The sequence below is a fragment of the Pundamilia nyererei genome, unplaced genomic scaffold (genome assembly GCF_000239375.1).
Source record: "Pundamilia nyererei isolate P.nyererei 1_Seehausen unplaced genomic scaffold, PunNye1.0 scaffold00084, whole genome shotgun sequence".
NCBI lineage: Eukaryota > Metazoa > Chordata > Actinopteri > Cichliformes > Cichlidae > Pundamilia > Pundamilia nyererei.
In genome coordinates, this window is record NW_005187485.1 from 2,270,472 (window position 1) to 2,282,055 (window position 11,584).

The 11,584-nt window shown below is 41.9% G+C and overlaps 2 protein-coding genes across 5 annotated transcripts; one reads left to right on the top strand and one right to left on the bottom strand.

The window, feature by feature from the left end:
• Positions 1-2,391: 2,391 nt before the first annotated feature.
• Positions 2,392-7,187, bottom strand: alg2 (ALG2 alpha-1,3/1,6-mannosyltransferase). Of its 4 annotated transcripts, none has more exons than XM_005738558.1 (5): positions 7,126-7,187; positions 5,899-6,070; positions 5,669-5,806; positions 4,894-5,061; positions 2,392-3,956 (listed from the first exon to the last, which is right to left on the bottom strand). In XM_005738558.1, the coding sequence occupies exons 2-5, from the start codon at positions 6,067-6,069 to the stop codon at positions 3,216-3,218; spliced, it is 1,218 nt and encodes a 405-aa protein (XP_005738615.1). In that variant the 5' UTR covers position 6,070; positions 7,126-7,187; the 3' UTR covers positions 2,392-3,215. The 4 variants fall into 4 exon arrangements, with proteins under 4 accessions (XP_005738615.1, XP_005738614.1, XP_005738613.1 ...); XM_005738557.1 differs by lacking the exon at positions 7,126-7,187 and adding an exon at positions 6,866-6,922; XM_005738556.1 differs by lacking the exon at positions 7,126-7,187 and adding an exon at positions 6,761-6,858.
• Positions 7,188-7,226: 39 nt separating this feature from the next.
• On the top strand, positions 7,227-10,173 carry sec61b (SEC61 translocon subunit beta). The gene is made up of 4 exons (XM_013912259.1): positions 7,227-7,291; positions 7,760-7,857; positions 8,761-8,865; positions 9,665-10,173. The coding sequence occupies exons 1-4, from the start codon at positions 7,289-7,291 to the stop codon at positions 9,750-9,752; spliced, it is 294 nt and encodes a 97-aa protein (XP_013767713.1). The 5' UTR covers positions 7,227-7,288; the 3' UTR covers positions 9,753-10,173.
• The last annotated feature ends 1,411 nt before the right edge of the window (positions 10,174-11,584 follow it).

Consider the following 11,584-nt stretch of genomic DNA (forward strand, 5'->3'; position numbering starts at 1 on the left):
CACCAGCAGATCAAACAGTGGACAACAGATCAAATGTCAGGTGTGTAAAGCAGGGATTTCTCAGGCTAAACCATTCCTGAATATTAAATCGGAGTATGTATTTTACCCTATTTGCAAAAGTCAAACGTATCAGGTTCACATACATAAATTGACGCGAGGAGCATCGCTGCAATATTCCACACCTTGCTATCTATTTTAAATTAAATCATGGCCACCAGCACTAATTGGACCTATAGGGACAAATAATTTGAAGTTCTGAAAAATAAGTGGTATCGCTGTTGGTTTTGTTGCCTTTCAGCTTTTGAAATTGACTCAAAATGTCTGAATCAATATGAGATGAGGGATTTGAAAACTCAGTGCAGGCGAACCGCGCGACTTAATCAAACTAAGAGAAACATTTCTGAATATGGAATATGACTGAGATCCCCGGTGTCCTGCACAAAAGTGGAAAAATATAGAAGATACTAAATTAATATGGAACATGTAAGGCTCCCTATTATCATGAACTACTTAGAGTCAAGTCTATCTGGAAAAAATTAAGAGGTTTGACATATTGCACAACCCGTTTACAGAGCCTTATATATGGAAGGTGCCCTTTTGTCCATCCAGCAATGGATGTCATGGGAATGTGCAACTATAATTCTTCCAAACTGACATGGAGACAGGTGAACATTTATAATATATGCAGAAAATGTACAGTTTGGGTTTGTTGGTCATGCTTTCCAGTGCGACTGGATGTATAAAACCTAGTTATCAGCTAAGTTTTTGTTTGTTTTTCAGCCAAATTTCATGGTTTTATTGAATTTCTGTGCACCAGCTCTGCTCTTTGTTTCTGCAGATCGATCAGAGTGTGTCCACAACAGAGGTGGGATACTTGATTGAGTTTGCAAACCCATGGTTGGGTTGGCTCTTTGGAGTGTTTATATGGGAGAAGGCCAAGTTTTCCATTTTGGGTGTGGAAATAAGAAATGTTTTCCCTGCTACACACTGCAGTTGAGCTGGCTGTTGTATTAGCTCAAAATGCAGTACGTTTATTTAAACTCCTCTTCTTTTTTTTCTCCCCTTCAAGATGAAAATGTGACGCAGAAAGCATGCCGCAGCTTCCTCCAGATGATGATTCCAAAGTTGAGCAACGACAGCATTGTGAAGAAGACCAGAATTTGCACGCATTACTGAGATCAAAGTGCCTCAAGAAACCCAAATCAGGGTTGTCAACAACTACAAACACCGAGACAATAAGCTGTCACTGTCAGAGTTTCCTGCACCAGGAGTTGAAATATGACCTGGTGAATTTCAACAGTGAGCATTTTGCCACTTTTGTTCAATACAGCTACGCTGTGTTCAACTAGGTGGGTGAGAAGATACAGTAGAGTAGCATTAAATCAGTTGGTTTGGGTTGTTGATAAGCAGTGATTAGTTGACTTATTTTATACTCAAAGATGTAATGAAGTGGCTCCATGATGTAGTGGTTCACACAATCATCTAACAAGTGAGAGATCGCCCATTACTGACCTGTTGCACCCATCGGCATGTGTGGCAACATAGTGCGGTTTTCATTCGTGCACAAAGATTTGGGGTAAAATAATGCACTGTTTATTTGCAGTTTATGCACCAGAATCTGTGCGATAAACGACATTTTTCTGACATATTTTAGAGAGATTTTTGCAGTGAAGTTCAGATGACAAGCATCAGAAATATCGAAAAGTCTTCATAGCGTCATTGTTTAGCTGTTTTTTGCTGAGTTGGGACTCTCGGTGTCTGGGTGATTTTTCACCATGTTCTTGGTTTCTGAATCACTATCTGGTTTTAAAACACCAAGATGGTGAAAAGTCTCAGCTTGAGGTTTCAGAACAGATGTTCATTAATCAAAGGGTGATGTCACAGTAGCCATATCCATTTCTAAAGTTCAGAAGTATTTTCTAGAAAATTGATATTTTGCCATTTTTGGATAAGAGAATACATTTCATATGTGGTAATGTTACCTTGTGTTCTAAAATATAGTGGACTGCATTGTATTTTCGAGGAATATTAATGGTCAAATGATCTGGAAAATAACCTTTAGTTGTACACCTGATTGACTGATCAAATGATCTAGTCTTTCCAGATCTCATTTAAGAAGAAGAATCAAGCCCACCAGGATACAACTCAGATTCTGGAAATGATAATGCAGCAACGGGTGCATTATCATTTCTTTTCCTAATGAGCAAAATGAAACTCCTCTGCTGCTACTTTGTCTGAGAATGCTTTATTTAATAACTTGAGGCACAATCAGATTTATCCATGGCTTTAAGAATGCTTCTGTGCCTCCATGCTCACCCACAAAATCCTTAGTGAACTCTATTAAAGGCCAAAAACTTACCAACAAAGCAAGCTCCATAAGACTCAGCAAACTATGTGTCCTCTTGTTTATTAAGACTTCAGGAATGTCAATAAGAGCATTTCTATACAGTAGGAAGGCTGTAGAGGGCAGCGCACAGACACAATGACCTCCCGCTATTCTCCTCGTTGATAATGACCCAGACACAGGCACAGGCACACTGCCCATCAGCCAGACCTCTAATAAAGCCAAACACTCTCTATCATCTACTAATAACCTCCATGCAGCAGTAAGAGTCATGGACAGGCCGGCGTCTTCTGAATACACGCCAGGGAACAAAGCTCCGAGCGGAAGTAGTGGAACGCATCCTGCTTATCGATCGGCGACTGTGCGCTGCCTGATGGCACACGGTGATAACGACATTCTTGTTCTTCATCCCCAAAACACACAAAGACAAAGAGTGCTGTAGAAAAGAAAACAACAGACAGACACACACACTCAGACACAGTGCAAAACATTTCACTCTAACAATCAATCCTTTGGGTAGACTCATTTGGAGGCTCTTGGTTGCCACGCTGCTTCACATCCTCAACTTCACACACAAGAACACACTTGCAAGGTTGGTATTTTTGTGAAGATAGGATTGGAAAACTCGTTAGTCTTTTCTTAATTGGTATAGAAATTCCGTCCTTTTTTCCCCCTCACAGCAACCTCTCCAGGGGAATGCTGATTAATAGTCCTCCAAGTCCTCATGATACTTCCCTCACCTCCTTGCACATATACACATACATCCTTGCTCCTACTCTCTGTAGTGCCGAGCCATCCATACTCAGCTTCACTGTTCAGCAGACGATCATTTCTTCACAAGTTTTCTCCTGTCTCTCCTCCAGCTTTCACATCACTGGCTCAGCCTGACAATGTATCCATACAGCTGGTCTGAGAAGGCTTGAAGAGAAAACTTATCTTCTACCCTCCTCCTCCCAGCTTGTCCCATGTCCCTGCGGAGGTGTGGCTCCCTGACGAGCCTCTCCATGGCCTTAGAGAAGGCCTCGGCCGTGGGCTCGCACAGGAAGCCCGTCTCCCCGTCTGCCACGCTCTCCAGGGGGCCCCCAGAGTTCACAGCGATAACGGGGCAGCAACAGTACATGGCCTCCACAGGAACTATCCCAAAATGCTCTCTGCTAGGGGTGTAGAGGACGGCGGTGCTGCCCTGCAGCAGCGCCACCTTCAGCGAATCTGAGGGGGAGCGGAGGAAAGTAACACAGTCCTCCAAGTGGAGCTGCGCTGCTAGCTCTTTCAGTTCAGTGTAGTGCTGAACATTCTCAGTGACGCGATCATCGTAGCCTCCTGCCACCACCAGGTGAATGCCTGGTCTCTGGCCAGGAGGAAGGCTGCTCCTCAGGGTTGCCAAAGCCGCCAGAGCCAGGCCTAAATTCTTCTTCCTTTCGTATCGGTTCAGAGAGAGAAACAGACAGGTAGTTCCCTCAGGGAGCAGTCCTTCCAGGCTCTGTGCTTCAGTGGTTGCCTCGTCAAAGGTACGCGTGTTGAGGGAGGGATAGAGGACATCTGTCTGGACTCCGCTCAGACTGCAGAAAGTCTCCCTGAAGATGCCTGCGGTGAACTGGCTGTTTACCAGAATCTAAAAGAAAGCATAAAGAGATTTGTTCACAAAGATCTCACATAAATCAGAGGTATTTTAATTCCCTATAACATGAACAGCAGCATAAGGCCTTTGATCACCAAAAAGTCTAAAGTACAATCAACATGTCATCATATTTCTCTCAGGGGCCTGAGCTCTGACACCAGCTTACATGTGGAGATCAAATCCTTTCGCACCGGTGAATAGCTAAAGAGCTAAAGCAGTTGCGAGGAGAGAGAAGTTACATCTCTCAAACGTCTTTAGGCTGAAAAGCTAGGTGTGCTCTCACACTAGGTAATCTGTTCTGTACCCGATTAAATTGTATCTACAAAGTCCAGTTTCCTGGCCCATGAAAAGATAGGCTCATTGTAGTTGAACTACACAGTAAGTATTTAGTATAATTGCTAATTACACACAGGCACAGAGCGTCTTCAGGAACAGCTGATTGTGAAAGTCGGCAGAGTTAGTTATTGAAAAAAAAAACAATAAGGCAAGTGAGAGGATAGTGTCTCTGGACTTCCAAAAATCACCCCAAACAACCCACGAAAGTCATAAAATCATTCACTTAGTGCTCTGCAGGAATGCTTTTCAAGGTTGTACATCTACATGACAAAGTGTGAGAGAGAGAATCAAATTCAAAATGAGAGATTAATTTTCCACGGTGATTTAGCAAAACTCTTTTGACATAAAATGGTCAATCCCTTTATTCCATTAGTCTACAAATTAATTTGATTATTTTAATCATTTGTAATCAGATGTGCACCGGATCAGCCTTTGGTAGGCCCACAGACTCTGATCGAAAAGTGTGCTGGGGTTTTTTGAACTTCTTTCATTGGTTCACTGATTGGTTAACATTCCTTACTATTTTTATTATACAAATGAAATAAAACAGTCAGTCCTGTAATCTGACCATATTGCTGTGTGTGATGTTACGCACCATATCAGCCATGCCTGTGGTTCGTTCCTCCAGCCAGTCGATGGGAGTACGGTAAAACTTCTTCAGGGCCGACTTCCTCTGAGTCAGCAGCTGGTCTGGGAAGTGACAGTAGAACAGAACCTTCTTCCTGCGGCGACCCAGTCGTAACACTGGGATACACACCGACACCTGGGGTCAAAGGGAACAACGATAAGATCAAAATACAGAAAATGTGACATGTGCCCATTTAACAGAAGTGCAAGTCATAAAACAGCTGATTGTTTTTAAATGGTATTGTAGTGTTTAAAACACTGCACAAGGATCAATCAATATAAAATTCACCAAATCTGGAAAACAAATCCCACTGGACCCACTTGGAACCAGCAGGTTTTTAATTCCAACTGTAGCTTATTTAATGAAGACATGTGTTTTATCAAGACAGAGCTTAAATATATTCTGCCAGCCCTCAAAGTTTCCACCCCATTTTAACAGTAAAATGTGCGGATTCATAAATATCCTAAAGCTAATGTACCAAATGTTTAAAAATAAATAAATAAATCTGCTCCTTCGTCTTGAGATGCTCAACTGGGAAGCACCCACTCACTGTTTTTCATTGAAAAAACAGATAAGTGACAGAGAAGTTACAGTAAGTTATGAGACACAGTTTTCTCAGAAGAACTGAAAAAATATATGACAGTCATTCATGCTGCCTTTGCCTCCAAACGGGGTTTTAAAAAGCCTTTTTATATCCTCTCTCTTAAAAGGTTTCTGGCACTTATTGTGCAATACAATTCACCTGATCACAGAAGATGACATCATATTCCACACCGCTAAGGAAGACCAGGTAGAGGGCCACATAGATCATCCTCAGGTAGGCGCACAGGGCATGCAGGTAGCCAAACACACTGGTGGGTAGCCAGTCACCCACACACACCTATTAGAACAATAATAACAGGAGCAGTGACAAAATGTTTGTGTTTACCAGTGATATAATTTTCTTTAGTAGCATAGTGCACTCTAACACACCACAGGAAGTTCCTCATCGAGGGTCTCAGAGAAGCAATGTGTTGGGTCATAATGGGCCGTCCAGATCTGAACGCTACATCCCTGAGACTTCAGAGCAACGGCAGCATCGACCACCAGCCGCTCCGCTCCCCCAATACCAAGGTCAGGATGGAGGAAAACTACCCGTGCCATCCTAAAGACAAGAAGGAATACAGTTAAAACTGAGATGAATAAGGGCAAATAGCTAATTTTCCCAAACCAGAAGTACAAAGTTTAGATGAGCAGCTTTAAGGTTAAAAAGAAGTCAGTGTTAACCTCGGGCACAGATTAAAGACAGATTAAAGAAAAAATACATTTTCTGTGGCATTCAAACAATCCAAAACTTGATGCTGATGAAAACAACAAACAGTTTTCTCCAGCAAAGGGTACCCGGGATTCATGCATCTAATCTTTGAAAGATTTCAGGCCTGCATTGTTGCCAACTTGAAGAATCTGTCCTTGTGGTTTGTACCATCACTTAATTTATAACTTTTATCCCTGAAGGTACTTCAGAACTGTTGACAGCAAGGAAATACACCCACAGCTGCTGGCAACCACCCTGTCTGACTGTCACAGCCTCCGTCACCTATTTGAGGACAAACAGCTAGTTCACAATATAGTAGAGAGAAAAAGTCGAGCTAATAACAGGTTATTCCTGATTCAGATACCTTTTATTTGCTTTAGATGACAGTTAGTGCGATTATAAGCCGTTTTAGACGTTTGTTCAGTTATTATTATAATGTGTTATCCGTCAACCGCGGAATTTGTAACGAAACACAACCACATCTTTAGGTAAAATAATTTAGGCTCGGGTCTCCGCACTAACCTGTCCAAATGTACCAACCTGTGATTATGCCCGTTCAGCTGTCTGTAATACCGATCAACCGTCCGACAAAGTTACCGTTTAGACGCCATCTTGGCTCAAATCAAACGTTACGACTAGACTCACCCCGCTTCGTGCTTGAGCCACAATGGCTAGCGTTTCCTCCGACGTGACAGACACGTCTCTTTCAGAACCGAGGGTAATCAATTATTTGCCTTTGATTTAATGTACATATTTATAAACGAATTCAAAACATTACAAATAAATATTTTTATAATTATTACTTAATAACTCAAAAATGCATAAACACTTGAAATGATGTTCTGTTGAGTGTGTTTTTTGTACTAAATGCGGTCAGTTACTCAGGCTTCTATCTGGTCGCCTACTTTGGTCTTGTGTTTGCAGTCGTGTCCTTTTTAGACAAGCGTCAGCTTTGTGGGCTCTCTTCTCAAGTTTTTCACACACTGACTGTGTGCCGCTCCTCCGACGTGGACATCAGCTTGAAGAGCTCCAAAGCGTTTTAGCTCGCATCTGGACAAATAAAACAAAATGGTAAGCTCCTCAGATCTGACTGGAACGGCTACTACTGGTCACGCTAGCCTTGTCCACCGCATTCATTCAGCACTCAGCTGTTAGCTAGTATGCTAACGTTAGCTCATCAATTGTAGACGTGGCTCTTTTAATCCTCACGAATTAAAGGGTCTCAAGACAAAGTTTCAGGCTATTGTAGTACTTAATTAAGTAAATGTTAAATATATGTGACTGCTTTAGAAGGAGATTTGGTACTTGATGCTTGATAGTAACCGTATAAGTACCCAGTCAGAGTCTTTGTAATCTGATATAGACGTAATATACACTTTAAAGCCAAATATAAGTTATTTATACACGAAGCATTTATTGAATCTCATGACAGAGTGCTGTAGGTTAGTTTTAGGTGTGAAAATGTAACAGATATGAAGGTTTGTGATTGAATGCGCTGTAACGTTGTCGTATATTTTAAACGTGCTGTTTATTTTCTAGCCTGGACCAGCAGCAAGTGCCACCAATGTTGGAGCCTCTAGCAGATCCCCCAGCAAGACAGTGGCTCCCCGTGCAGCAGGCTCCACAGTCAGACAGAGGTATGCATACACACACTTTATGTCATCAGCATTTTAAGCTGATGACAAAAGGGCACAGAGGGTGTCCTGAGGAATTGATAGATAATGCAGCCTTCATTGTCTCTACACCCAGTTTAACACCAGATTTTCTTCCACCATCCAGTGAGAGAATATCTTTTGTAAGAAAGATAACTGTGTTGCACAAACACCTTACAAAGCTTGCAATTACCCCCACCCCCTCCCACACACACACACACACACACACACACACTCACTCACTCACTCACTCACTCACTCACTCAGTAGTGACCCATCTATTAATGTCGTCATCCTGTGAATAGGTGTTGATAATTTGTGTGCGTGTGTGTGTGCACGTGTGTGTCCACGTGTGTGTACGTGCGTGCTCCTTCCCATAGATTAGAGCAGATAGATGTTATGCTGTTGGCTTAATCGGTGTGTAATCAGAGACTCACTGCTTCCTCTCAGTCTCATTATTACCCATTACTACCACCATCTTCATTACCTCATTAACCTCTGTTTAATCTCATCCAAAGAATGAAGGAGCAATGACTCAGAGTGCTCTTTCATCAACAGCTGCTGTAGCTGAAATTAAATTCATAATAAGCCGTAGTGTATAATAGATCGCACTGTTGTTTTTGATTTTTTTTCCCCCCTCTTCTGGTGATTTATATATGGCAGCCTAAAAGAAGGTTTTGATTTGGTTTATACAGTTGAATAAAGTTAAAGTCTGATGAACTTTGCCAACAGTATGATTGACAGAAATTGTGTTGTGCTTGTTTTTTAAAATCTGGTTTCTTTTCCATTCTGGAAAAGTGTTGTAATGTGATGACATTTTTAAAAAATTTTTAAGAAATAGCTGATTGTTGGTAGAATAAAAGATCGTTTTGCATCTGTGTTGCACAGGAAAGCTACCAGCAGTGGTACACGCAGCGGTGGCAGGACCACGGGATCTGCTGGCACAGGCGGCATGTGGCGCTTCTACACTGAAGACTCACCGGGACTCAAAGTGTAAGTATAGTTTATAAAAGTTTTATAGCCACAAACCAATCCAGCGTTTGACATTTTGACTTTCGTACACTCGCAACTCCAAAACTAATCCTCAGGATTTCCGACGCTCACCATGTTTAATGGTGGGAAATTGGCCAGACGTGACTCGGCAGTAAAGCAGTTGATGTATTCAGCCTAATAAGAGTGTGAGTGTATATACACACGTAATTATGTGAGTAAAGTACACATTTAGAAAACTCTCAAACTTATATTCTGCTCCATCCTCAATGCCCAACCCCCTCCAACAGCAGAGGAGGCGTCCTGCCTCCTGGCCATAGCCAGTCATTGGTTGATCAATGGTGCTGTGGTGGTTATTGAGTGCGTCTCTCCAGCAGTCGAAGGAGGGCACGCTCGGCGTATACAGTGCTGTATATCGAGTGCATGTTTGTTCCTGTGTTAGACGCCGGCCTCAAAGCTTCATTAAAGGATCCACTCTGAAAGGTCAACTCAATTACAGCCTTCTGACAGAGGGGGGAGGAAAGGGAGGGCCGATGAGGAGAGGGAGGGCTGATGAGGAGAGGGTTGGCATGGCAATGCTTCTACTTAGCCATGCGCTCCTCCACCCCCACCCCCCAATCAGAGCCTCCTTCAGAGATGAGAGCCCCTTCCTTGTTTCTAAAACTCATCAATAAAATCAGCCTCTCCGCTAAGACTCGCACTCTGGTTAGGGTTACAGCAAAGTGTGTGTGTGTGTGTGTGTGTGTGTGTGTGTGTGTGTGTGAATCTGGTTATTAATCATAGTCTCATTGTTGTGTGACAGCGGTCCGGTGCCCGTGCTGGTGATGAGCCTGCTTTTCATCGCGTCAGTCTTCATGCTTCACATCTGGGGGAAGTACACCCGCTCTTAAGCAACCCTGGCCTAATGACCTTTGACCCTGCGCCTCAGTTTCTTAACTCTTTGGACCTGGACCAAACAACAAATGAACCACCATACCCTCCCCACCTCCTTTTCTCTGCTGTCACTACAAACACACAAATTGGATTTTTCTGTACACGATCTTCATCTGCGTCTGACTCTGGTGACCACCTTGTTGCTCCTTCCCATCACTGTGTGCATGTGTCACACATGATGGGGTGAATGGAGAGAAGCGGTGTCGCTGTCCCTTTCAAGCAGCAGGAGTAGCCTGTGTTCACTCCAATGCTGTATGAATTAAGTGCAGTGCCCAAGGACATCGTTGTTTTCAGGCCCCCCACCAACATTTCTCCCCGTAGCCTGAATTACAATTTTATTTTTTTTTGTTAACAGCATTTGTACAAAATGTGATTGTATTATTGTACAATTAAAAAAAAAAAAAAGTAAAAATTAATGTGTGTGTTTTTTAAATTTAACCTTACTTTGTTTGACTAAAAAAAAAAAAAATCTTTTGTTTTTCAAGTCATTTGAAGTTGAACGAGGCTTTTTGTACACTGAATGAGGGGACAAATATTCTCTGCCACGTTGTTAGTGACAAGTGAAGTTTTCTCACTTTTAACCTTCTGTATCCATTACCAGACTACTGAAAGCCGTGCGTTTTCACAAAAGGCATTTACTAGTGTTTGTTTCGACTAAAATTAAAGCCTTGATGGTGCTTTTAGATGGATAAAAACAAGGATATTAAAACAGAAATTGAAATGTTAAGTGTTAAGTTTCACTGTGATTGGCAGTCCACTAAACGCTGAAACAAATTCCAGCTACTTGTAATTTATCCGACTGAGGCTTTGGCTGTAATTCAATAATCCTATTTCATGTTCTTTTTGCTAAAAATTACATTTAAGCTCATCCTTTACTCAGTTTTAATTGCGTATGCTTGCTGTACATTTAGCAACTGCTTGAAAATTAAGTTCGAGTCGATGAAAGTTGGCTTTTTAAGTTTGGGTCTTACACCCGACTGCCAAAAGGTTGTTTTTGGTTTTATTTATTTTATTAAATGTGTCATTCTGCAGACTATAAAATCTATAAATACAGGCAGTCACTGTGTAAACAGTGGCAGAAATGCCACAAGGCAAACCTTTGAAATCATTTCAGAAATTAAATATGCTTGCATTCCTTCCTTCTGCCTGAATGTCTCTTTACATTTCGGGGCAATTGTCTTTGTGAATAAAGCTCATATAGAAACCAGAGAAAATTTAATTACAAAAAACACAGCTTGCAATAACTTTTAATGTTGACCAAACCACTAATACGAATATGTACATCTACATGATCACTAGATCCGAAATCTGTCCTAATCGCCCCTCCTGTGAATTTTGCCCAGGTGTGTTATTTTCTTCTCCTGAAGGGGGCGCTGCAGACTACTTTCTGAGCGCCACTGGCTCAGTAGGTACGAACTCACAAAGCTGTTCTCGCTCAGGGACAAGCACATTTTATGCCTAAGTAGTGATTTATTTAGCCCGGGCGAAACATTTTTAATGATATATATTTCTATATATATTCTTCTACAGCTACAGCTATACTTTATCATGTTGAGTAGATTTATATTGAAAGAAGTAGATGAGATAAATAGCTGGAGACACCAGTTTAAACCATGTGGATCATTAAAAAGTGTATTTTCTCTGGTTTCACTGATGCTGAGAGACCATTACTGACAGCTGCAGGCTGGATGTTTTTGTACTGTAGAAGAAGTTTTGGTCCTACGTGCATCAGGAGGTTTATCTGCGCTGAATATGTAACCACCAGCTGGCATGGCCTTGTGTGTGTGTG

What these genes read in the sequence shown, in the direction of transcription:
- alg2 (XM_005738558.1), bottom strand. Translation starts at nt 6,069, where the DNA reads ATGGCACGGGTAGTTTTCCTCCATCCTGACCTTGGTATTGGGGGAGCG. An exon ending in TCGATGAGGAACTTCCTGTG is followed by an intron (nt 5,807 to 5,898) that starts GTGTGTTAGAGT and finishes TTGTTCTAATAG; the next exon opens with GTGTGTGTGGGTGACTGGCT. An exon ending in CCACAGGCATGGCTGATATG is followed by an intron (nt 3,957 to 4,893) that starts GTGCGTAACATC and finishes GCTTTCTTTTAG; the next exon opens with ATTCTGGTAAACAGCCAGTT.
- sec61b (XM_013912259.1), top strand. An exon ending in GGCTCCACAGTCAGACAGAG is followed by an intron (nt 7,858 to 8,760) that starts GTATGCATACAC and finishes TGTGTTGCACAG; the next exon opens with GAAAGCTACCAGCAGTGGTA. An exon ending in GACTCACCGGGACTCAAAGT is followed by an intron (nt 8,866 to 9,664) that starts GTAAGTATAGTT and finishes GTTGTGTGACAG; the next exon opens with CGGTCCGGTGCCCGTGCTGG.